This window comes from Salvelinus namaycush, chromosome 8, assembly GCF_016432855.1.
Source record: "Salvelinus namaycush isolate Seneca chromosome 8, SaNama_1.0, whole genome shotgun sequence".
Taxonomy (NCBI): domain Eukaryota; kingdom Metazoa; phylum Chordata; class Actinopteri; order Salmoniformes; family Salmonidae; genus Salvelinus; species Salvelinus namaycush.
The window spans coordinates 26,069,523-26,092,373 of record NC_052314.1 but is presented as its reverse complement, the minus strand read 5'-3'; the positions used below and the strand labels follow the sequence as shown (position 1 = coordinate 26,092,373).

At 43.5% G+C, this 22,851-nt stretch overlaps 2 protein-coding genes and 1 non-coding gene across 3 annotated transcripts; 1 reads left to right on the top strand and 2 right to left on the bottom strand.

Annotated features, from left to right (window-relative positions):
• The first annotated feature begins 619 nt into the window (after window positions 1-619).
• Window positions 620-4,988, top strand: LOC120052559 (inosine triphosphate pyrophosphatase). The gene is made up of 8 exons (XM_038999541.1): window positions 620-722; window positions 1,891-1,948; window positions 2,052-2,116; window positions 2,227-2,300; window positions 2,402-2,433; window positions 2,689-2,801; window positions 4,015-4,091; window positions 4,298-4,988. The coding sequence occupies exons 1-8, from the start codon at window positions 660-662 to the stop codon at window positions 4,434-4,436; spliced, it is 621 nt and encodes a 206-aa protein (XP_038855469.1). The 5' UTR covers window positions 620-659; the 3' UTR covers window positions 4,437-4,988.
• A 2,586-nt stretch (window positions 4,989-7,574) lies between these two features.
• Window positions 7,575-20,827, bottom strand: LOC120052558 (myocilin-like). The gene is made up of 5 exons (XM_038999539.1): window positions 19,172-20,827; window positions 12,569-12,634; window positions 9,536-9,628; window positions 8,334-8,545; window positions 7,575-8,152 (listed from the first exon to the last, which is right to left on the bottom strand). Exons 1-5 carry the CDS (start codon window positions 19,656-19,658, stop codon window positions 7,580-7,582), a joined length of 1,431 nt encoding a protein of 476 aa, XP_038855467.1. The 5' UTR covers window positions 19,659-20,827; the 3' UTR covers window positions 7,575-7,579.
• On the bottom strand, window positions 13,684-13,736 carry LOC120053111. The gene has a single exon (XR_005477473.1). It is a non-coding gene; the product is annotated as a U7 small nuclear RNA (small nuclear RNA).
• Window positions 20,828-22,851: the final 2,024 nt, after the last annotated feature.

Below are 22,851 nucleotides of genomic sequence, written 5' to 3'. Positions count from 1 at the left end.
AGACTCATCTTCACTAGGTAGCAAGGTGTATCCTGGTGTATCTCTGGAGGCTACTTCAACAAACTAACATGTAAGGCAACTTTCAAATAGCTTTAAACAAGTTAGCTAAGATTCAGTCACTTGCAGGATATCATAACTGTTAACTTACTTGCAGTAAAATAAATGACGTAGTTACTGCGTTTTGACTTTGTAGGGCAGTGTACCTATTTTTTATCTTATTTTTGTGCTACATTGATATTGATTACTGCATTGTTGGGTTTGGAGCTTGCAAGAAAGGCATTTTACTGTACCTGTGCACGTTACATAAACACTTTACATTTGAAACTATATTCTGACCTCAGTTATCCCTCTGAAGTGTGCATGGATAGCAATTGTTGTATCGTCATTTTGTCCAAAATATGCCGTTCTCTAAATATAAATGGTTGCATTTTAGCTTTCCGTCTTCCCGACATGGTATGTTCACCCGGACATTATTTCCAGCTGTACACAACAACATTCCGATTGGATAGTGCTGAATAGGCGGAGTTCCTGGCCTTACCCTGATTTGCTAGGATTCTTGGCAGTGGCCTGTCATTGGCTGATGCAGTGCCGGATGTCTTTGCGGTGCGGCGTGTTCTGGTCCGTTCGTGATTATCTTCCAGACATCAAGAGGCCTCAGCATGGCTATTCCAGCGGGGAGATCCGTTGTCTTCGTGACTGGAAACGCAAAGAAACTAGAAGAGGTGGGGAATGCTTCCGATCAATGCTTATTCCCTGTAGAAATGGCCCGGAATGAACATTGAAACGTTCCAAAGTGAGCTGTTTATTAGAGGCTCCAGCCGACTCCTGACAGAATGGAATGTCTGGCAGGGGTAAATGTGGTGGCCAAGTTTTAGATTACACCTGCTGAGTTCAAATGTTTTGATATATAATTCATCTAATTTTAGAGGCTACGTCAATAGGTTGTACACATTAACTGTATAACATGAACTGGGTTATTGGAGTCCTGCATGTTTAACAGTAAAGCACCATACCAGCAGGTGGCATCCAAGCCTTACACCAGGGATGGGCAACGTTGATGGGGGTGGGTGCCACAAAATATCAGAACTCCTTATTTTATTTAACTAGGAAAGTCAGTTAAGAACATATTCTTATTTTACAATGACTGCCTACACCGGCCAAAACCTCCCCTAACCCGGACGGCGCTGGGCCAATTGTGCGCCGCCCTATGGGACGCCCGATCACGGCCAGTTGTGATATAGCAGGATCGAACCAGTAGGAGCTGCAGTGGATTGCGGGTCTGCATACCCACATCCATGCCTTAGCCTTATCGGGGCCCTACGCAAAATGTTGTTGGGGGGGGCACATCCCCAACTTGCGAGCAAAACATTAACATTTCCTGCAATTGTACTCATTTCGTCATTGGGCGAAGAGAAAAATGTGCCGTTTTACAGCTAATTTCCTGCAATTGTACACATTTTGCTATAGGGTCGATATAAATGTTTGCAGTTTTTAATATGATATCTGAGTGAAAGTGACTAACAAAATCAACGAGTCTGTAATCGACCATGATTACTTCAAGTATAAATAGCTGGACGCTAGACTAATTTACCAATCTAAAAAATTTTCACTGACATGGACTAATTGAGTGACTGACATAAAGAAAAACTGCTGATGCACAAATCCATTTGTTTTATTGCACCTTGTGTATTCTACTATGCTAACTCTAAACAGTAAGTTGAGACCCCAGCTGGGTTCATAAAAAATCATCATCATTTTGAGGGGGTGGGGTGGAATTGATCTGCGGGGGGCGGCAGCTGCCAGTTGCCGGTCCCTGCCTTACAAATAACGCTGCAGACCAACTCACAAGTTCATGTCATCATAAAAGACTGCTGTTCTTTGTCCAACCAGGTGATTCAGATCTTGGGGGACAAGTTTCCCTACAAACTAGTGTCCAAGAAGATTGACTGTGAGTTAACTTTCTCAATGGAATGACGAGATAGATGTATACCTAATCAATACATCTCTGTTATGTCTTCACATGGGACTAAATTACTGTCCATCTTTCTCAGTGCCTGAATACCAGGGGGAACCAGACGAGATCTCTATACAGAAGTGTAAGGAAGCAGCAAAACAGGTGTGTCATTGTGGACTGTTCTTTTCCATGTGCTGTTGTAATGAGGTCTGGATAAGAGATACGTGTATAAATGCTCATCTGACCTGGTTTGTCCGTGTCAATTCTCTCAGGTTGATGGACCAGTCATAGTGGAGGACACCTGTCTCTGTTTCAGAGCATTGGGAGGTCTACCAGGACCCTACATGTGAGTAGGCCTCTATAACCTCTCTGTAGAGCTTGTGGTCGGATTCTCTAATATGACAATTCATTTATTGAAAATGTATCGTTTTTTTTGTGTGTGTGTAGAAAATGGTTCCTGGATAAACTTAGGCCTGAAGGTAAATCATGTTTCATCTGTGAATGAATGAGTACTGTTACTTAAATGTAATGTTTGAGTGTGCAGTGGAGGCTTCTGAGGGGAGGAAGGCTCATGATAATTGCTGGAACGGAGCTAATGGAATGGTATCAAACCATGTGTTTGATGTATTTGATACCATTCCGCTCCAGCTATTACCACGAGCCAGTCCTCCCCAATTAAGGTGCCGCCAACTTCCTGGGTTTGAGTTTGTGTAACCGTCCCTCCCTCTATCCAGGTCTGTATAAGATGTTGGCTGGGTTTGAAGATAAGTCAGCCTGGGCTCTGTGTACCTTTGCCTTCTGTCCAGGGAAAGAGGAGCCAGTACAACTCTTCAGAGGGATAACTGAGGTCAGAATATAGTTTCAAATGTAAAGTGTTTATGTAACGTGCACAGGTACAGTAAAATGCCTTTCTTGCAAGCTCCAAACCCAACAATGCAGTAATCAATATCAATGTAGCACAAAAAATAAGATAAAAAATAGGTACACTGCCCTACAAAGTCAAAACGCAGTAACTACGTCATTTATTTTACTGCAAAATCTGACTTCAAAGTATTTTTCTGTCTAGACAGACAGCCATTTCTGATACTCCATGGTATATTCTGATCAACTGGCTTGTTCTTGTGTCAGGAAAACTAAATAGCACATTAATCAGATAATATACCTTGCCATTACAACAGATGAAAGATTTTTGACCAAATTTCAGCAGTCTTATTTTTTATTTTATTTCACCTTTATTTAACCAGGTTGGCCAGTTGAGAACAAGTTCTCATTTACAACTGCGACCTGGCCAAGATAAAGCAAAGCAGTTCGACACATACAACAACACAGTTACACATAGAATAAACAAACATACAGTCAATAATACAGTAGAAAAAGTCTATATACAGTGTGTGCAAATGAGGTAGGATAACGGAGGTAAGGCAATAAATAGGCCATGGTGGCGAAATAATTACAATATAGCAATTTAACACTGGAATGGTAGATGTGCAGAAGATGAATGTGCAAAGGAGCAAGATAAATAAATAAATACAGTATGGGGATGAGGTAGTTGGATGGGCTATGGATAGACGCTGTTCAGGAGCCTGTTGGTGTCAGACTTTTATGCTCCGGTACCGCCTGCCATGCGGAAGCAAAGAGAACACTCTATGGCTTGGATGGCTGGAGTCTTTAACGATTTTCCAGGCCTTCCTTTCTCACTGCTTGATGGCAGGTCCTGGATGGCTGGGAACTCGGCCCCAGTGATGTACCGCAACACCCATTGTAGCACCAAGCAATCAAGGGTGGTGCTGTTGCCATACCAAGTAGTGATGCAGCCAGTCAAGATGCTCTCTATGGTGCAGCGTGTTCATCCCCCCCCGTTTCCTGTAGTCCACAATCAGCTCCTTGGTCTTACTGACGTTACCCAGAGCGACTGCATACTTTTCCGTAATTCTTCGTACTGGTCCCCGTGGGAATCGAACCCACAACCCTGGCATTGCAAGCACCATGCTCTACAACTGAGCCACACTAACTCTGCATGCTTGCTTTGATAAACATGTATTTTTCCCCTAACTGTTTAGGGGCACATTGTAGAGCCTAGAGGCCCCAGAGACTTTGGATGGGATCCCTGTTTCCAGCCAGACGGATTTGACAAAACGTAAGCAGGACTTTTATTTTACTCTCAGGAGTCTGTTTTTACGTATCACACTTTATTACTCCTTTATTACTCTCCTACTATACCACTGGGGGGCAGTAGATGTCTATTTTATGTATTGACAACATCAGTATGAAGAAAAGGAATGAAAGTGATTATTGCCAGCTCATTTATTGTTGCGTCTCTCACTCTCTTTCTGGTCCCTGTAGTTATGCTGAGCTACCTAAGGAGGTGAAGAACACAATATCCCATCGGTACCGAGCCCTGGCAGCCATGTGCGAACACTTCTCCTCTCAGGCCAACGACAATGGCATGCCAGACACCAAGAAGAAGAAACAGAACGACTAACCATGGATCTATGGTCAGACAACCCTACCCCCATTCTTAACCTTTACCATCAGGGGGATACAAAACCTATCTGACTCTGTATCCGTGGTTAGGGGCAACTTCTACCTACTCTGACCAATCGCTCAACAAACAGTCAGGACTCAGCTAACCAATCAGACTGGGACAAACTGGTGCAGATTAGACAGTTCCACACTGGTCAGCAAGTTCTAACCTCATCTGCCAATGGTTTAGACCACACTCCGTCCTCCATCATTTGTATTAAATAAGTCGTTTTTGTACCTTATCAAAAAATAAGGATTTGGTTTATTCTCTGTTCAGAGTCAAGTCGCTTGTATTGAACACTGAATCTGCTTTTCTCAAACTGAAAGAGCTCATCAAATCTGGATTATGTGGGTTTTATGCACCAAAATGTGGTTCTAGTTCAAGACTTTCTGCTTTCTAAAGTACAGTCCCCAAGCCAAGACTACAGTATTTGTGATTTGTGAGAGGCAGGCTCTGTGAGTGTGTGGAGTGCCCCAAGAGGAGTGTATAATAAACCACAAATATTCTGTCTTTCTGAGTATGATCTCTTTTTAAAGTAGTAACTCAATGTTTTCTCTCCTGTTTGTCACATTTCCACTCCCCTTTTCTTAGTCTTTTGCCATTATCACCCCCCCCCCCCCCCCTCAACGAAGGTCTCAGGAGTGGAAGTGTGGACAAGCAATCATGAATGCAGCTGATGGCGAAAACAACTTAACTAACAAGTCAACCTACACCTCCACTAAAATCAGTCAACATTGACCTGTGAAGGAATGTTCTTAAAATGGGCCTCTATGGTCCAAGGCCTTAGCTCTGTTTTCACATAAAGTACCTGAAAGACCTGAATGGATGGAGGGCTAGTTGGTGACTGATATGGAAGGAATTCCATTTCTTCCCCTTATGAGAGTAAGAGGGTATCAGACTGAGTGATCATCATCCTCCTAGCATATATATATACAGTACCAGTCAAACGTTTGGACACACTTACTCATTCAAGGGTTTTTCTTTATTTTCTACTATTTTCTACATGGCAGAATAATAGTGAAGACATCAAAACTTTGAAATAACACATGGAAACCTGTAGTAACCAAAAAGTATTAAACAAATCAAAATAGATTTTAGATTTTAGATTCTTCAATGTTGCCACCCTTTGCCTTGATGACAGCTTTGCACACTCTTGGCATTCTCTCAACCAGCTTCATGAGGAATGCTTTTCCAACAGTCTTGGACTTTCCACATATGCTGAGCACTTGTTGGCTGCTTTTACTTCATTCTGCAGTCTAACTCATCCCAAACTATCTCAATTGGGTTGAGGTCGGGTGATTGTGGAGGCCAGGTCATCTGATGCACCACTCCATCACTCTCCTTCTTGGTCAAATAGCCCTTACACCGCCTGGAGGTGTGTTTTGGGTCATTATCCTGTTGAAAAACAAATGATAGTCCCACTAAGTGCAAACCAGATGAGATGGTGTATCGCTGCAGAATGCTGTGGTAGCCATGCTGGTTACGTGTGCAGACAGTGTCAGTGTCACCAGCAAATCACCACCATACCATCACACCTCCTCCTCCATGCATCACGTGGGAACCAAACATGTGGAGATAATCCATTCACCTACTCTGCGTCTCACTAAAACACAGCGGTTGGAACCAAAAATCTCAAATTTGGACTCATGACCAAAGGACAGATTTACACTGGTCTAATGTCCATTGCTCGTGTTTCTTGGCCCAAGCAAGTCTCTTCTTCTTATTGGTGTCCTTTAGTATTGGTTTCTTTGCAGCAATTCGACCATGAAGCCCTGATTCACGCAGATGTTGAGATGTGTTTGTTACTTGAACTCTGTGAAGCATTTATTTGGGCTGCAATCTGAGGTGCAGTTAACTCTATCCTCTAACTTCTCCTCTGCAGCAGAGGTAACTCTAGGTCTTCCTTTCCTGTGGTGGTCCTCATGAGAGACAGTTTCATCATAGCGCTTTATGGTTTTTGCGACTACACTTTTGCGACTACACAAAGTTATTGAAATTTTCCAGATTGACTGACCTTGACTGACCCATGTCTTAAAGTAATGATGGACTGTCGTTTCTCTTTGCTTATTTGAGCTGTTCTTGCCATAATATGGACTTGGTCTCTTACCAAATAGAGCTATCTTCTGTATACCACCCCTACCTTGTCACAACTCAACTGATTGGCTCCAGAGCATTAAGAAGGAAAGAAATTCCACAATTTAACTTTTAGTAATGCACACCTGTTAATTGAAATGCATTCCAGGTGACTACCTCATGAAGCTGGTTGAGAGAATGCCAAGCGTGTGCAAAGCTGTCATCAAGGCAAAGGGTGGCTACTTTGAAGAATCTCAAATATAACATACATTTGATGTGGTTACTACATGATTCCATGTGTTATTTCAAAGTTTTCATGTGTTATTTCATAGTTTTGACTTATTCACTATTATTCTACAATGTAGAAAATTGTAAAAATAAAGAAAAAACCCTTGAATGAGTAGGTGTCCAAACTTTTGACTGGTACTGTATATACTGTATATATATATGCCATTTAGCAGACACTTTTATCAGTCACGTGTGCCTACTAGAAGTCATTGATTTTTATACAAAAATAAACAAGTCATTGTTATTTAGAATGGATAACTTTTATTTGACCTTTGTATGAATTTGTACATAATGTAATAGTGGTGTACAATGCACAGGTCAGAAGGAGTTTTATACACAATACAGTTTGTATGATGACCAATGATACAGTATGCAAGGAGTAAACTTCATTATTTATTCTTTGACCCCTCACCTCCCTTTCAACACTATACATCAAAACACAATAAAAGCCGATCTCTGACAACCAAACAGTAGAAAAATAATTCCTCTATAAACATGTTTGTGGACTGTGCCACAGCAAAAGCCTTCCCACTGAAACAACATACCTGCAGGGGGTTTAATTCATAACACAATTTGCTTGAAAAAGCTTCATCTCAATCACTGCTGTGGCCAGTTTTGGTAACTACTAAACCTTCGCATTGACGAAGGTGGTAAATAATAGCATTCTAACCACTGACTACCACACTAACTGCTCTAAAGACAAGAGAAAGTCTTTTGAAAGGTTTTTGTTGTGAGTTCCTCTACTGGTGACCCAGCCTGACGTCGTAGGAGACAATGTGGAAGTTGTCCCAGGCGTGTAGCTTCCTTTGGGCAGGGTTATAATCCACCATGCTGTTGTAGCGGTACTTATTCCTGAAGGGTAGCGCCACCTGCTTCCCCTGGCCAGTAGCTGTGTCGAACATAAAGTTGATGGTGGTGTTAGGAGCAGTGTAGCTGGCAACCGTGTAGAGACGGCCACAGATGACGAAAGCGTTAGCCACACTGTTCTTCCTGATGCTGGTCTCCCAGCTCCTCTTCACCGCCAGGTTGTGTGGGTTCAGCTGGGACACCACGATGGCTCCTTTAGCCTTGTTGGTGCTGTAGACGGCCCACAGGCCCTGCTCGTCCACCCCAAGATCCACATCGGTGTAGCCGCCCCAGGAGTAGGGGAACTGGCCGTGGAAGCCGGCGTGGGGCAGGTCTCGGCGGGCGGCGATGCTCTCAGATGCCAGGTCGTACCTCAGCAGGGTGCGGCTGCGGCGGCGCTGGTAGTACAGAGAGCCGCGGTACAGAGTCGCTCCTGTACTCTCCACTGGCTCCGGCAACAGCAACACCTTGTAATAAATAATGATAATACAGTCTGGTCATGGTTACAGACTTTACATTATACATCAATATGTTATCATCCCTTAATGGTTAAGGTGGGGTTGGTTAGGGGTAAGGTCATTTGATCTTAGATCTATGGTTAAGGTTAGCCTCTAGGTCTATCCCATGCCAGTCAGTCCAGTCACCCACCTTTGAGGGGTAGCCTTTAGAGAGCTGGTCCATGTCCTCGTAACCAAACAGCTGTCTGACCTCTGACCCCACTGTATCGATGCGCCACACCATCTTCCCTCCGTAGGGCGCCACAGCCTCCGGATCCTGCATCCACACCCCATATTTACCAGCTATACTATCAGCCTTACGATGGGACACTGGCTCTCCTATTGATATCAACTCCCCACAGCCTGGGAGAGAGGAGGGGGGAAGGGAGAGAGAGAGCAGTTAGAGAGATGAAAAGAGAGATGGGTAGATGGTGGGGGGGCAGTTATAGGGACAGGTCATTAGATGTCAGGGGTGATGATGCTATTTTATACTATTGCGATGCACCCTGGAAGAGAGAGAGAGAGAGAGAGAGGAGAGAGGTGTGTGTAGAGATAATCAGTGGTAAATCCTGTTTTTGGATAGGGGTATGGAGGGAAGAGGTAACGGCTGCTAAAAGATCTGAGAGATGATAATTTCTCATAATGGAGACAGATAGCAGGTTTACAACAGTTTGGCATCTCTGCTAATTAACAAGCCCTATGAGTGTGTGTGTGGTACCGAGTTAGTAGAAGAGCAGCTAAGCTGAGAGTCATCAGATACAGGAAGGAATCCTCCACCACTTCAAGCCTCTCACTGAGAAAATGATCAGGCTGCTGTATATTTACCTCTTCCTAAAATACCTTTAGGATATTCACGACAGAGTGGTGTGTGTAAGGGCGAGGGGTTATGTAATTATATACAGGCACGGTCATCAACGATATGAATAACTCCAGCACAAACATGAATCTCAACTTGTTAATTTTGTCGACGTTTCAGTCTTTTTCTAGATGTGACAGAAACTGCAGAGGAAATGTGCAGAGGTAAACGTGTATGGTGGAGATGATCTTATCATAGATGTGCCTCTCAGTATGTTCAGTAGAGCTTCAGTGGATCTCTCCCTGTCAGGCACTTAACATATACAAACACATGCAGTCCCTCATGTTCTGATGTTGGTATTTGCCCTGGTATTTAGTGTTATTCTTACCTGTGTATTAATAGCAATATTTGTTTTGGGGCTGTCAGCAGGGGGAAGCGTCGTGTTTGCAGGGTCAGCTGTGCAGGGGTGGAGAGGGGGTAACTGTGTAATAGTATTGGGACTGTTGGGACCGCATCAGGATAATGACCAATTTGATATATCCAGGTGTGTGTCTCACCTGTGCTGTCCTCAGTACTAGGAGCAGGAACCTCAGTCACCTCAGCCTTCAACTCCTGGAACCCTGCATTGCCATCATACCGCCATGCTGGGTCTGGAGGGGGGAGGAGACAGACAAACAGACAGACAGAAAACAACCGGTGATACAACGTTGAGAAGCTCTGATTGAGACACAGGCTTTAGGGTGTCGAGTTCTGCCTCCGTCAATGAATCAATCTTCAATTGCAGTGCTCTTCAACCCTGGACCTAGAGAGAGAGCTACAGAGTGGGAACTGTGCAGGCTTTAGTTCCAGCCCCGCACTAACATACATCACCTCCACAATGTAGAGCTTTGTGAGTAGATGTGTTTTACTCATGTTTATTAAGACTATGATTAGAAAGATAGGCATATGCACATTTTGTGGTTTTCATTCGTTTTTCATCATTACATCTCAAACAACCAGCCTAGTTTGGTCATTGCTCATGAAAAAAGTATACTCATTGCAAGTGATTGTAGCAAAACAATACAGTCACGATTAAAGGAACTGTGCAACTGTAACTGTGGGTGTGCAAATGAGCTGCACCTAATAGTTTGCACATGCTAATTCTGTTTTGATTATGTGACCAAGCTATATATCTACCGGAATGGGCACATAACGCCAACTGAATGGGCTCGGGCGCATCTGATCGTGCACTAAACAGTTGAATGCAAATATCTGCTGCTAAACGATTCTCCAATAAAAATAATGTTTTTTTTGTTGTTGCCTGAGTAAGCCCTGGGCTTTAGAAAAAGAGGACCTACTGAACATCCAAGTGCCCCTGTACCGACCCTCTACAACCTGCTCATCCCTGAGAGCTACCATGGCACAGCGAGTGGAGAGCTATTCCTCCAGCATGACAGCGGACCAGGAAAAGACAGGTTTCTCATCTTCACAACGACACGTAACTTGAATTTCCTGTGCCAGTCCGTGTCCTGGTGTGTACTGCCCTACAAAGGCAAAGTGCAGTAACTACCGTACGTAAAAAAATGTACTGCAAAATATCTAGACAGACATCAATTTCTGGTACTTCATGATATATCCTAATCGACTGGCTTGTTCTTATGTCAGAAAAATAAATACCACATTAATCACATTATAATATTACATTTAAAAAAATATATATATATGTAGTTACTGCACTTTGCCTACGTAGGGCAGTGTAGATAGATCATTCAAAGCGGCCCCACCCTTGTTACGGCAGTTGTACACCATTTTGGGACTGCGACAGTCGACCGTGATTCCAGCAGCCTATATTTTACTGCCCTATAAGTCTGAGGAAAGCATCAACAAGTAGCATACTATTGATGTTGTATTAAGGGTTCATTTTCAAAATGACAGCAATGTCGAGTTGAACATGCAATTCATCTAATGTCTATATATGAAATGTTTTTTAGGAGATACAGTATATACAGTACAATCATGCGTTGGAGGCAGTGTTGGGGAAGCTACTCTGAAAATACTTTTACTTCACACTGGAAGAAGTTAAGCTACCCTTAAGAAAAACATAGTTTACTTAGCTAAAGTTACTTTGAAAAAGTAGTTCACTACATCTAAACTATTTCTAAATCTGAAATTTCATAGACTACAAATTGTAGGAACAGATCACTCTCGAGTCAGCCTATTAAACACAAAAACGATGTTTCAAGTGAGAATTGGGCAGGTCTGATGCCGAAAAATAAAGGAAATTCTTGCTTACTTCAACCATATTTTATTTTTGCAAAAAAAATTGTGTAGTTCTAGTAGTTAGCGATAACGCTACATGGCAAAAAATGTATTAACTACTACCACCAAGATTTGAATTTAGTTCAACTACCACTAAGCCACTGCAAAATGTAATTCAATTACTAGTTGAATTACATGTAGTACACTAGTACCCGGCACTGGTTGGAGGCAATGAGGAATTTGCCCCAAGACAGCTGGCATCAATGTACTGCAGCGACCCCAATTTCACCCTCCACCTCAAAATGCTCCCTGCGCTCTTGTTCATTCTACCCGCTGATGTAGAGAGATGCTATGGAGATCTGGAGAAGCTGATATTCCCCACATCCTCTGAGGAACAGGAGCTGCGCAAAGTTGTGAGCCACTTTGAGGGACATACATTGGGCACTGGAGATCACTTTGAGGAGTCTTCACCAAAAGAGCACCGGCATTTGCCATAGGTATGTTTATTTCCGAAATGTGGAACTACTACGATGCTGTCGAGCAGCAAGATTTTGTGGAGATCAATAAAGCAGTGAAGGATTGGCATCGGGCCTTCAGGGCACTTGCTGGTCCCACAAACCCAACGGTTTTGGAGTTAATCGATGCCCTGCGACAACAACATGCTCTGACTGAACCTGACCTGGAGCAGTACCTCGCTGGCAACCTACCACCACCACAGAGTCCGCAGTAGCTTGAAGAAGGCAAAGCGGCTTGTGGAGGACTACCACGATCTACCCCTAATGTATTACCTGAGACCCAATGCCTACACATTCCAGCTGCAGGTGTGATGACTGCAACACAGCAACCCTCAGGAGCAGATTGAGCACCTCCTAGCACATCTGTCCATGACACTGGACTGGACACTGGACTGGACACTACCCACTGGACAAAGACTGGTTGAATCAACGTTGTTTCCACGTCTTTTCAACAAAAAAATTCAACATGATGACGTTGATTCAAAGAAGGAAAAGTGATTGGATTTGCAAAAAGTCATCAACGGAAGGGAATGTTGTATTTCTTTCACCCAACTTTGAACCTAAACCCAATGACATGGTGACATTTTTTGTTGAATTCACATTAGTTGACAACTCAACCAAAACAAGATGTTGAAATTACTTCATGGCCTAACTAGTCTGCTTTTATTTGAAATGTATTTTATGGCATATTTTTGTAATTATACTAATTTTGTGGTAATACTGGGATATTCGTGAATTAATAATAATTCAGAATTATTTGTTCATTATTCATTCTGTTGAAATTAGATTTGTACACACACATGCAAACACATACTCAGTGGTACCACAGAAGCTTACCTCTCAAACTGCCAGTGTCCCCTTGTCTTCCAGCACTGGATACCAGGTGAGAGAGAACACCAGCATCTGCAAACACATCATGGATGTAGAATCACACACACTTTTTAACATCACAGTACAATGACAGCACCAACCCTGACCATGCAGTGACCATCAAGCCCAGAGCGGCCTACATCAGCCAGCTGTCGGGTCTCTGAGTGTGTGTTGGGAGTGGTGAGGGGGTCTCTGGCAGCACTACTGACAGCAGGGAATGTAAGAGGAGAAAACAAACACTCCTGAGTGGATTCCCAGCTGCTGTGGAGTCTGCCGGACTGTTGAACACACATGCAACCTTTAGTCTTGAAGCCCCCGACCTGCCTTGCTACCACAGTTAGCCATTCCTCATACCAGTTTAGTTCAACTGGAACAAGGCCAAAATTTCCCCCAAGGCTCACCCATCCCTCCCCCTCTCCTCTGCCCCCCCCCCCCACTTCCCTTCAGCCCCTCAGAGAACCATTACAGTTGAGAGTTTCTAAACTAAACACTTCACCCGTGTTGATAAACAGCAGCAGTGACTGGGTCTATAACAGTGATGGATGCTAACATGTTAACGTGTTAACAGCCTCATAATTATGCAATGTGTGTGTGTGTGTGTGTGTGTGTGTGTGTGTGTGTGTGTGTGTGTGTGTGTGTGTGTGTGTGTGTGTGTGTGTGTGTGTGTGTGTGTGTGTGTGTGTGTGTCTGAAGAGTTTACTGGCTCCTAATGAGCCATAATGATGCAGAACATGTTAGTCTTAGCCTCTGGAAACTGATGTTGATTTCCTATTTTGACGGAGACCCACATGAAAAAATACTATAGTATTCACTGTAGTGTTTTTGTAGACTTTACTGTAGCATTCACTGTAGCATACTGTAGTATTACAGTTAACTATAGTATAAATACCATATTAAAGGAAAACTGTAGATTATACTGTAATAATGAATGTAGTGGTTTTGTGGATTGTAGTACACTGAAGTATTTACTGCAGTGTTTTTGCAGACTGTAGTATACTGTAATATTTACTGTAGTGTCTTTGCGGACATCACTGTCGTATTTACTATAGTGTTTTTGTTTTTATTATCTTTGACATAGAAGTGGAGGCTTTCTCCTTCAGGAAACCTACTGGAGAAATACTAAAAGAGCACATTTTCCAAAACCTGTAAGTAGGTAGGTAAGTAGATAAGACTGGGGTCTGAACGAATATTTCAGAACTTGTGGTCTTTTCTATAAACTGTAGGGAACACAATATATGGTCTATACTTGGCATGTAGGTTTCTCACTTATGGGTGGCACAAATTGCGATATTGGGGAGGGGAATGGACAGAGTAAAATGCAAATTTAATAAAGTAGTATTTAATATAGTTTAAAAAGTGTAGTGTTTTTGCAGACATTACTGTATGGTGTTTTTGTTGTGGATACTACTTCAGTATTTACTATAGTATTCTATAGCAGGGTTTCCCATTTGGGTTTTGTCCCAGCACTACACAGCTGATTCAAATAACCAACTCATCATCAAGCTTTGATTATTTGAATCAGTTGTGTAGTGCTAGGGCAAAAATGTGGCCCCAGGACCGAGTTTGGGAAACACTGTTCTACAGTATACTACAACATTCTATAGTAAGTACTACACATGTGGGGAGAAGGGGTGAGTTTGGGGTAAAGTTGGGGGAGAAGGAGGAGGAGAAGTGTGAGGGGTCAAGGTTGGGAGACCAGAGTCACGTTCAACAGGCGTAAACAGAAGAAAAGAGTTGTACTGCCTGAACTTGCTCAATAAGAATGGTTATTTACATTTGCTTCTGTTTATGTCTTGTATGACCTGGGTCAATGGATGCTGTCTAGGCAGAAGGGTATGGGAAGAGGAGGGTGGTGGGGTGAGGAGGGCTGAGGGAGGGTGAGGGGAAAGAGTCTCGCTTCCCTGAACTACAAAACAGTTCCCAGGGGGCAAGGTCATTCATCATCTCAGGTGTTTGTGTGTGTGTGCGTGTCTGTGTGTGTGTTTGATGGATATAAGGGCAAATCTGGCAGAACATCATGACCACAGCAAGTTCTCACAGACTGAAACACCAAAACACTCATACCCATGCTCCCTGAGGATGGCCCAATCAAGCCTTCTAACCCTGTGCTATTAGAGTTATTAGAGCTGAGAGGAGATAAAAGGCTCATATTTGGCTGAAGGTCTCCCTCAGTCTCAATCTCTCGGCACAGTCCACCTTCATGTTGCTGTGTAGCAGAGCTGTTGTTCTTGGATGCAGCCATACTCACCATGGGTCTCTTGGCTTGGCTGTTGTTGATAGCATTTATTCTACAACAACATTGCCTTTTCCTAAGCCATTAGAAAACTTGCGTAACATAATCTATTTAGGGGGAGGTGAGTCAGTAACTAAACATTAGTAAACTAAACAAAAAGAAGAAGAAACTATACTATGGAACAAAGATAAATTATACAAAGAATGATAGTAAAAAGCTCTGGAGGACCTTTAATGAAATTCTAGGCAGAAAAGCTAACTCAGCTCCATCCTTCACTGAGGCTGATGGCTCATTCATTTAAAAAAAAATTGATATTGCCAACCACTTCAATAACTTTTTTTGTTGACAAGATTAGACAACTTAGGCATGACATGCAAACAACAAATGCTGAGCCTTCATATTCATGTATAATGGACCAAATAATGAAAGACAAGCACTGTAGCTTTGAATTCTGCAAAGTTAGTGTGGAGGAGGTGAAAAAATTACTACTATCTATAAAAACCACCTGTAACTGACAACATGGATGGTAAATTATTGAGGTTGGTAGCGTAACACATTGCAACTCCTATTTGCCACATCTTCAATCTAAGCCTAGAAGATGGAGTGTGCCCTCAGGCTTGAAGGGAGGCAAGTGGCATTCAGCTGACCAAAAATAGCAAAACAGCCTTTAATAGTTCCAACAGCAGACCAATCAGCCTGTTACTGGTGCTTAGCAAACTTTTGGAAAAAATCTTGTTCGACCAAATACAATGTTATTTTACAGAAAACAAATTAGCATCAGACTTTCAGCATGCTTATAGGGAAGGGCACTCAACATGCTCGGCACTGACACAAATGACTGATGATTGGATGAAAGAAACTGATAATAAGATTGTGGGAGCTGTTTTGTTAGACCTCAGTGCAGCCTTTGACATCGTTGATCGTAACATATTACTGAAAAACATAGGTGTTATGGATTAACATCCTCTGCCTTATCATGGATGGACAATTACCTATCCAATAGAACACAGAGGGTTTTCTTTAATGGAAGTTGAATGTTGAGTGTGGTGTACCACAGGGCAGCCGGCTTGGACCATTATTGTTTTCTGTGTTTACTAATGACCTTCCACTGACCTGCGTGTCCATGTACACTGACGACTCAACAGTATACAGTACACGTCGGCTACAACAGTAAAATAAATAACGGACACCCTTAACATAGATCTCCAATCAGTTTTAGAATGGGTAACTAGCAATAGGCTGGTGCTAAATATAAAACAATACTAAAAGTATCATTTTTCGGACAAATCACTCACTCAACCCTAAACCTCATATGGATCTATTATTGAATAATGTGGCTATTGAGCAAGTTGAAGAGACTAAACTGCTGGGTGCCATGCTAGATAGCATGCTGTCATGGCCAAAACATATAGACTCAATGGTTACTAAAATGGGAAGAGGTCTGTACATGATAAGGCTTTGCTGTGCTTTCTTGATATCTCAGTGAACCAGACAAGTCTTACAGGCCCTAGTTTTGTCGCACTTGGTCTACTGTCTAGTTGTGTGTTCAGGTGCGGCAAAGAAGGACATTGGCAAATTGCAGTTGGTCAAAAACAGAGCAGCACGTATTGCACATAGATGTACACTAAGGGTGAATGTCAATGACATGCATCACTATATGTCTTTGTGCAAGGTGTTGATGTTATGAAGGTACCGAACTGTCTGTTCAAGCAGTTGGCACTCAGTTCAGACACTCATCGGTATCACACAAGACATGCAACCAGAGGTCTCTTCACAGTTATTTATAGGAAGAAGTTTGGTCCAAATCAGAAATAATTTCTTAACAATCTAAAATGGTTGGTGTCAAAATCCTTGTTCTTGCGCTCTTGAGTTGGAACAATCCTCTGTATGTTTTAGCCTGCAAGTGCTAACATGAGGATCAAACCAGATGCCACAGAGCCATGCAGGGAAATAATGAACTTCTTTTTAGGTTTAGAGTGTGTAGAAGGGCAGCACTGGGATAGGGGATGGGGAGGTAGTGGATGGGGAGTTGGGGAAGGAGGATTTATGTGGTGGTGGGCAATGTCAGCTTTACGAGACAACATAAACCCCCCCCCCCCCCCCCCCCTACCCACACAAACACCCTTGATGGTCTGAGTCAAACATCAGCAAAGCCTTAAGGTAAGATGGAAATGGGACTCTAACATGTCCTGCTTGTCTTTTCTCACGTCGGCATCACGCCCCCCCCCCCCCCCCCCCCCATCATAAAGAAGGCTCTGGTTGTAAATAAAAGACTAACCCTGGCTGTCCTCTAGAACCTTCTGCCTCCCTCCACTCTTTAAACAAATAATTGAGAAACCTGACACTACTTCGACCGCCTTGTGTTGCCCAAACACAGACATGCACAAGAACACACCCACCATTATCCACACAAACAGTTCTGTGGAATCCTCTATGTTACAGGAAAGCGCCTCATCATTGAGTGTGTGCGTCACATTTTTACTCAGGTCTTCCAGTTAACACAGAATCTCCTGACTCTCCTACAAAACCACAAGACACTTGATGTACAGCAAACACACAGTTGAAGTCGGAAGTTTACATACACCTTAGCCAAATATATTTAAACTCAGTTCTTCACAATTCCTGACATTTAATCCTAGTAATAATTCCATGTCTTAGGTCAGTTAGGATCACCACTTTATTTTGAGAATGTGAAATGTCAGAATAATATTAGAGAGAATGATTTATTTCAGCTTTTATTTCTTTCATCACATTCCCAGTGGGTCAGAAGTTTACATACACTAAATTAGTATTTGGTAGCATTGCTTTAAATTGTTTAACTTGGGTCAAACGTTTCAGATAGCCTTCCACCAGCTTCCCACAATAAGTTGGGTGAATTTTAGCCCATTCCTCCTGACAGAGCTGGTGTAACTGAGTCAGGTTTGTCGGCCTCCTTGCTCACACACGCTTTTTCAGTTCTGTCCACAAATTTTCTAAAGGATTGAGGCCAGGGCTTTGTGATGGCCACTCCAATACCTTGACTTTGTTGTCCTTAAGCCATTTTGCCACAACTTTGGAAGTATGCTTGGGGTCATTGTCCATTTGGAAGACCCATTTGCGACCAAGCTTTAACTTCCTGACTGATGTGTTGAGATGTTGCTTCAATATATCCACATAAATTTCCATCCTCCATGATGCCATCTATTTTGTGAAGTGCACCAGTACCTCCTACAGCTAAGCACCCCAACAACATGATGCTGCCACCCCATGCTTCACTGTTGGGATGGTGTTCTTCGGCTTGCAAGCATCCCCCTTTTTCCTCCAAACATAACAATGGTCATTATGGCCAAACAGTTCTATTTTCTTTCATCAGACCAGAGGACATTTCTCCAAAAAAGTACGATCCTCGGTCCCATGTGCAGTTGCAAACCGTAGTCTGGCTTTTTTTTGGCGGTTTTGGAGCAGTGGCTTCTTCCTTGCTTAGCGGCCTTTAAGGTTTTGTCGATATAGGACTTGTTTTACTGTGGATATAGATACTTTTGTACCCGTTTCCTCCAGCATCTTCACAAGGTCCTTTGCTGTTGTTCTGGGATTGATTTGCACTTTTCACACCAAAGTACGTTCATATCTAGGAGACAGAACGCATCTCCTTCCTGAGCGGTATGACGGCTCCATGGTCCCATGGTGTTTATACTTGTGTACTATTGTTTGTACAGATGAACTTGGTACCTTCAGGTGTTTGGAAATTGTTCCCAATGATGAACCAGACTTGTGGAGGTCTACAACGTTTTTTCTGAGGTCTTGGCTGATTTCTTTTGATTTTCCCATGATGTCAAGCAAAGAGGCACTGAGTTTGAAGGTAGGCCTTGAAATACATCCACAGGTACACCTCCAATTGACTCAAATGATGTCAATTAGCCTATCAGAAGCTTCTAAAGCCATGACATCATTTTCTGGAATTTTCCAAGCTGTTTAAAGGCACAGTGAACTTAGTGTATGTAAACTTCTGACCCACTGGAATTGTGATACAGTGAATTATAAGTGAAATAATCTGTCTGTAAACAGTTGTTGGAAAAATTACTTGTGTCTTACACAAAGTAGATGTCCTAACCGACTTGCCAAAACTATAGTTTGTTAACAAGAAAGTTGTGGAGTGGTTGAAAAACGAGTTTTAATGACTCCAACCTAAGTGTATGTAAACTTCCGACTTCAACTGTATGTCTCCGAGCCAGACTGGAGAACACCTCCACATGCCACAGTCTGTCTATAAGTGGTGTAGGTCTTAATCAGGAATCATATGAGCTTTCTCTCTCCAGTAGGAGAGAAGAAGGAGGAGAGAAACAGATGTTGTTACTTACCTCCGGCAAGTCGCAGACCACTGTCCTGCGGTGGGACGCTGGGAGGCACCAGAGGGGCTTGCGGGTAGCAGGGTCTGCTCTTCAGGCTCTCCGTCTCTCTCCTCATCTCCTCCACCCTCCTCTGCAGCCCCTCCACATCTCTCTCCAGATGCTCCTTCTCTCCCTGCAACAGGCTCCTCTCTCCCATGGCCTGGGTCAGAGCCTCCTGCAGACCAGCCTGGGACCCAGCCCCAAGCCCAGGACCCCTTGTCTCCCCTCCAGTCAGCCTGGCCACCAATACCTCCAGCAGGCTTAGTCTAGTCTTGAGCCCCTCCATCTCTGGTCCTCCGGAGGCTGTAGGGGGACAGCTGGTCTCGCTGGGGCTGGGCACGGTGAAGGTGTACTGGCAGTGCCCGCTACGGTCGTTCCCTCTCCAGAGAGTGGCCCGGTCCTGCCCCTCACCATATTGCAGCAGACAGAACACACAAACACTAAGCAGCAGCCACATGGTGGATACAAACACAACCACACAAGTGGGCTACACACAGATGTAGACTAGACACGGTTCTTCTGGTCTCTCTCACTCTCTTTGTCTCATCAATGTCTCTCCTATTTCACTCTGTGTTTCAGCTCTTCTTTCTCTGTCTTGCTGTGGTGATTGCCCCTTTATCACTTCACTTAGTTCTGGCCCAAATGTTCTCTGTCTCCTTATTTCTTATTGTTATTTATCTTACTTTATTTCCCTAATGTGTTACTGCTGATTCTTGTTCTTATTCTCGTATTATTCTGTCTGTTGTCTTGCTGTCTGCCTCTCTCTCTCTCCTCTCTGTTCTGGTCTGTTTGTTTCTCAGGTCAGGGTCCTCAGGTCTCTGAGTCCCTCTCAACAGCTCAGGGATATTTATACAATCTGGGAGGGAGGGAAAGAGAGAGAGGAAAGTGAGGAGAGGTGAGAGGGGGGCAGGAAGAGAGGGAGGGAGGAGAAGAAAGAGAAAGAGGGGGAGGAAGAAAAGGCAGGAGAGTGTGTTTTTCTGGGATTGTCTCAACAACAAATACATTCCAGCGCCCTAGGAGTGTTTGTATGTATTTGTGTTTGCACGTGCTTGCTGATGTGTGCATGCATGTGCAAAGAGGGTAAGCAAGGAGAGGGTGGCTCTCAGTTTCCTTTGCCCTCATCCTTTTGAAATCTGTTGATGTTTCTATATCCAGTAGCCCTCTCTGCCAGCAACCACAGGGCTGGGTTATCTGTAGCTATATGTGGTGTTTGATTCAGGGGGGTAGGGGGGCTTGGCAGGGGAGTCTCCCCAGGGAAACGAGGGGTAGGTGGGCCTTGGGGGATTGAGTTACCTCCCCCCAGAGACGGAGAGCTCCATGGATGGCAGGGTGTTCCCTTATGGTGCAAGAAGACGATTGGTTCGTAATGAGAAATACTGATCGCTTACAGGACACCTGACCTATGCTGTCCAGATTCCTACCACCATTAGGAAGGGCTGGAGGTATGAGTCAATCAATAGCTGGATTAATTGTGAGTGTGTGTGTGCATGTATGTGCATGTGTGTATGTGTGTGTTCACAAGGTGATTTTCCACTCAGCCACTGGGGTTTAAATCTCTAGTTTAATATAACATGAGTCACACGCCATAAAACCACACCTGCTTTAGACCCTTTTATCCCTCTCTCACTCATATACTCTCTCCCTCTCAATCCCTCTGTCTTTCACACAATAACAAAAAAACATTTTTTTTTCTTTGTATATGGTATCTATGTATTTATGTATATTATTTTACTGCTCTAGGGATGTAATTATTGTTTGGATAAACTTATTTACTATTGTCTTTTTTTTCACTCTTTATGCGATGCGCAATGCAGAGAAGACTGGAAGAAGAATGATCATTGAATTACCATAGTGAATTATTGTAATGTTTGTTTGTGTCAATTTTTCCCATAAGGGATGGATTGCCAATTGGCGATTTGACACGAAAATAAATAAATAAATTAATTCATTCAACAGGCACGCACAACCACTGCCCACCAGACAGAATTCTATCTCTCCCTCCTATCTCTCACGCGTTGCATAGTTTTATGATCCCTTGTTTATTTCCAGAGAGGGATGAAAGGGTAGCATGTTCACTCAGAGCCCAGAGAGTTGAAGGGGAGAGAGGGGGAGAGAGGAAGTGGGAGGGAGTGGGGGAGAGAGGGAAAGGGAAAGAGTAGGGAAGTGTGGGAGAGGTGGGGTCAAAGTTTAGAATGGTGAGAGAAGTTAAGAATGGCAAAGGGTGGGAGGTCAAAACATTGAGCTAGCTCACCAACTCTCTCGGAGGGCCCTCCATGTTGATGACGAAACTCCAAGAGTGACTTCCATAGAGTGGCGATGGGATCAATAAACCCATCAACTGCGGGACACACTCTTGACTTGAATGATCCAATTCATGTTCCACTTTTAAATAATGAAACAAGCATGACATTTAAATGAACAAATCTCCCCTATTGTTCTACAATCTATAAACCTCAGTAACAGTTAAACATTTAATTTGGGAGGTATTTCATCTGTTACATGTGTCAAGTCTCGAGATCAGACATAAACAAATGCAGGTGACATATAATTAGGCGCGCCTCTCCATTCTTTTGTAAGAAATTGAGCAAACTCCAAACATATCGCAGTGTATGTCGGGATAGCATTTCGCTCTGAAGCCTGGCTAGCTCAGTCGAAGTGGCTTTCTGAGGGTCTAATTTGCCTCTACACCCTCGATAATCTTCACTCCCTCAGCTTTTACATTTAAGTCATTTAGCAGATGCTCTTATCCAGAGCGACTTACAAATTGGAAAGTTCATACATATTCATCCTGGTCCCCCCGTGGGGAATGAACCCACAACCCTGGCGTTGCAAGCGCCATGCTCTACCAACTGAGCCACATGGGACACTTGTGCAAATGGCAGAGGTGCGCATGAATACACAAATGGAGGGCCGAGGGGATTGGTACAGGCCAGCTCTGTTTCCAACGGCACGATTTTTGTTAGCTGGCACAGCTTCAACAACACCTCTGATTGGATGACAGAGGAACTTGGCAGTAACACAACCCCTGATTGGTCGGAAGATTGGTGGGGTATGTGTCTGATTAAGGAAACCAGCCATTTTGGATCAGTATTATTAGCCTGGGCATGTCTTTACAGAACCCATTACAAATGGGCAAGGGAATAAGGGGAGGAGAGAGATGAGGGAGAGAGGAGAAGGAATGGAGGGAGTACAGTAGTTAAACCACAAACAAGTACTTTGTTTGTCTGTGTAAATCCTGGCTGGTGTTTCCTCCATGTTGTCACCCTGCTGAATATGTACGTAGTGCTACTGCTTAAGCCAACAGTATGAGTAGTGAATATCGAGTACAGAGTAGACTGGGTTGTTGTGATGCTTATTTATTCTCTACTACTTCCTCCAGGTAGCCACATCCACCTCCCCCAACTGTCTGACCCCTTCTGTGACTGGTAGTGTGTGTGTCTGCTTCCCTGGTCCCTCAATAGGCTCATGTGTCCTGTAGTGAAAAACAGGAGGTTGGCAGAGCAGAGAGCTCTCCCAGCTACCATGCATCTCTATGTTTCTCTCTTTACCGGTATGACTGCTCCTATGTCTGGAATCTGACATCATCCATCCGTAATTGGACCAACACACACTGTCCTGCCAAGGCGTGATAGTAGCCCACTAAAGGACAA

Coding starts and splice junctions, on each gene's coding strand:
- LOC120052559 (XM_038999541.1), top strand. CDS start 660: ATGGCTATTCCAGCGGGGAGATCCGTTGTCTTCGTGACTGGAAACGCA. Junction 2,117..2,226: donor GTAAGGAAGCAGCAAAACAG/GTGTGTCATTGT, acceptor CAATTCTCTCAG/GTTGATGGACCAGTCATAGT. Junction 2,802..4,014: donor TCTTCAGAGGGATAACTGAG/GTCAGAATATAG, acceptor CTAACTGTTTAG/GGGCACATTGTAGAGCCTAG.
- LOC120052558 (XM_038999539.1), bottom strand. CDS start 19,658: ATGTGGCTGCTGCTTAGTGTTTGTGTGTTCTGTCTGCTGCAATATGGT. Junction 9,629..12,568: donor GGACACTGGCAGTTTGAGAG/GTAAGCTTCTGT, acceptor TCCCCCCTCCAG/ACCCAGCATGGCGGTATGAT. Junction 8,153..8,333: donor CTAAAGGCTACCCCTCAAAG/GTGGGTGACTGG, acceptor ATTTATTACAAG/GTGTTGCTGTTGCCGGAGCC.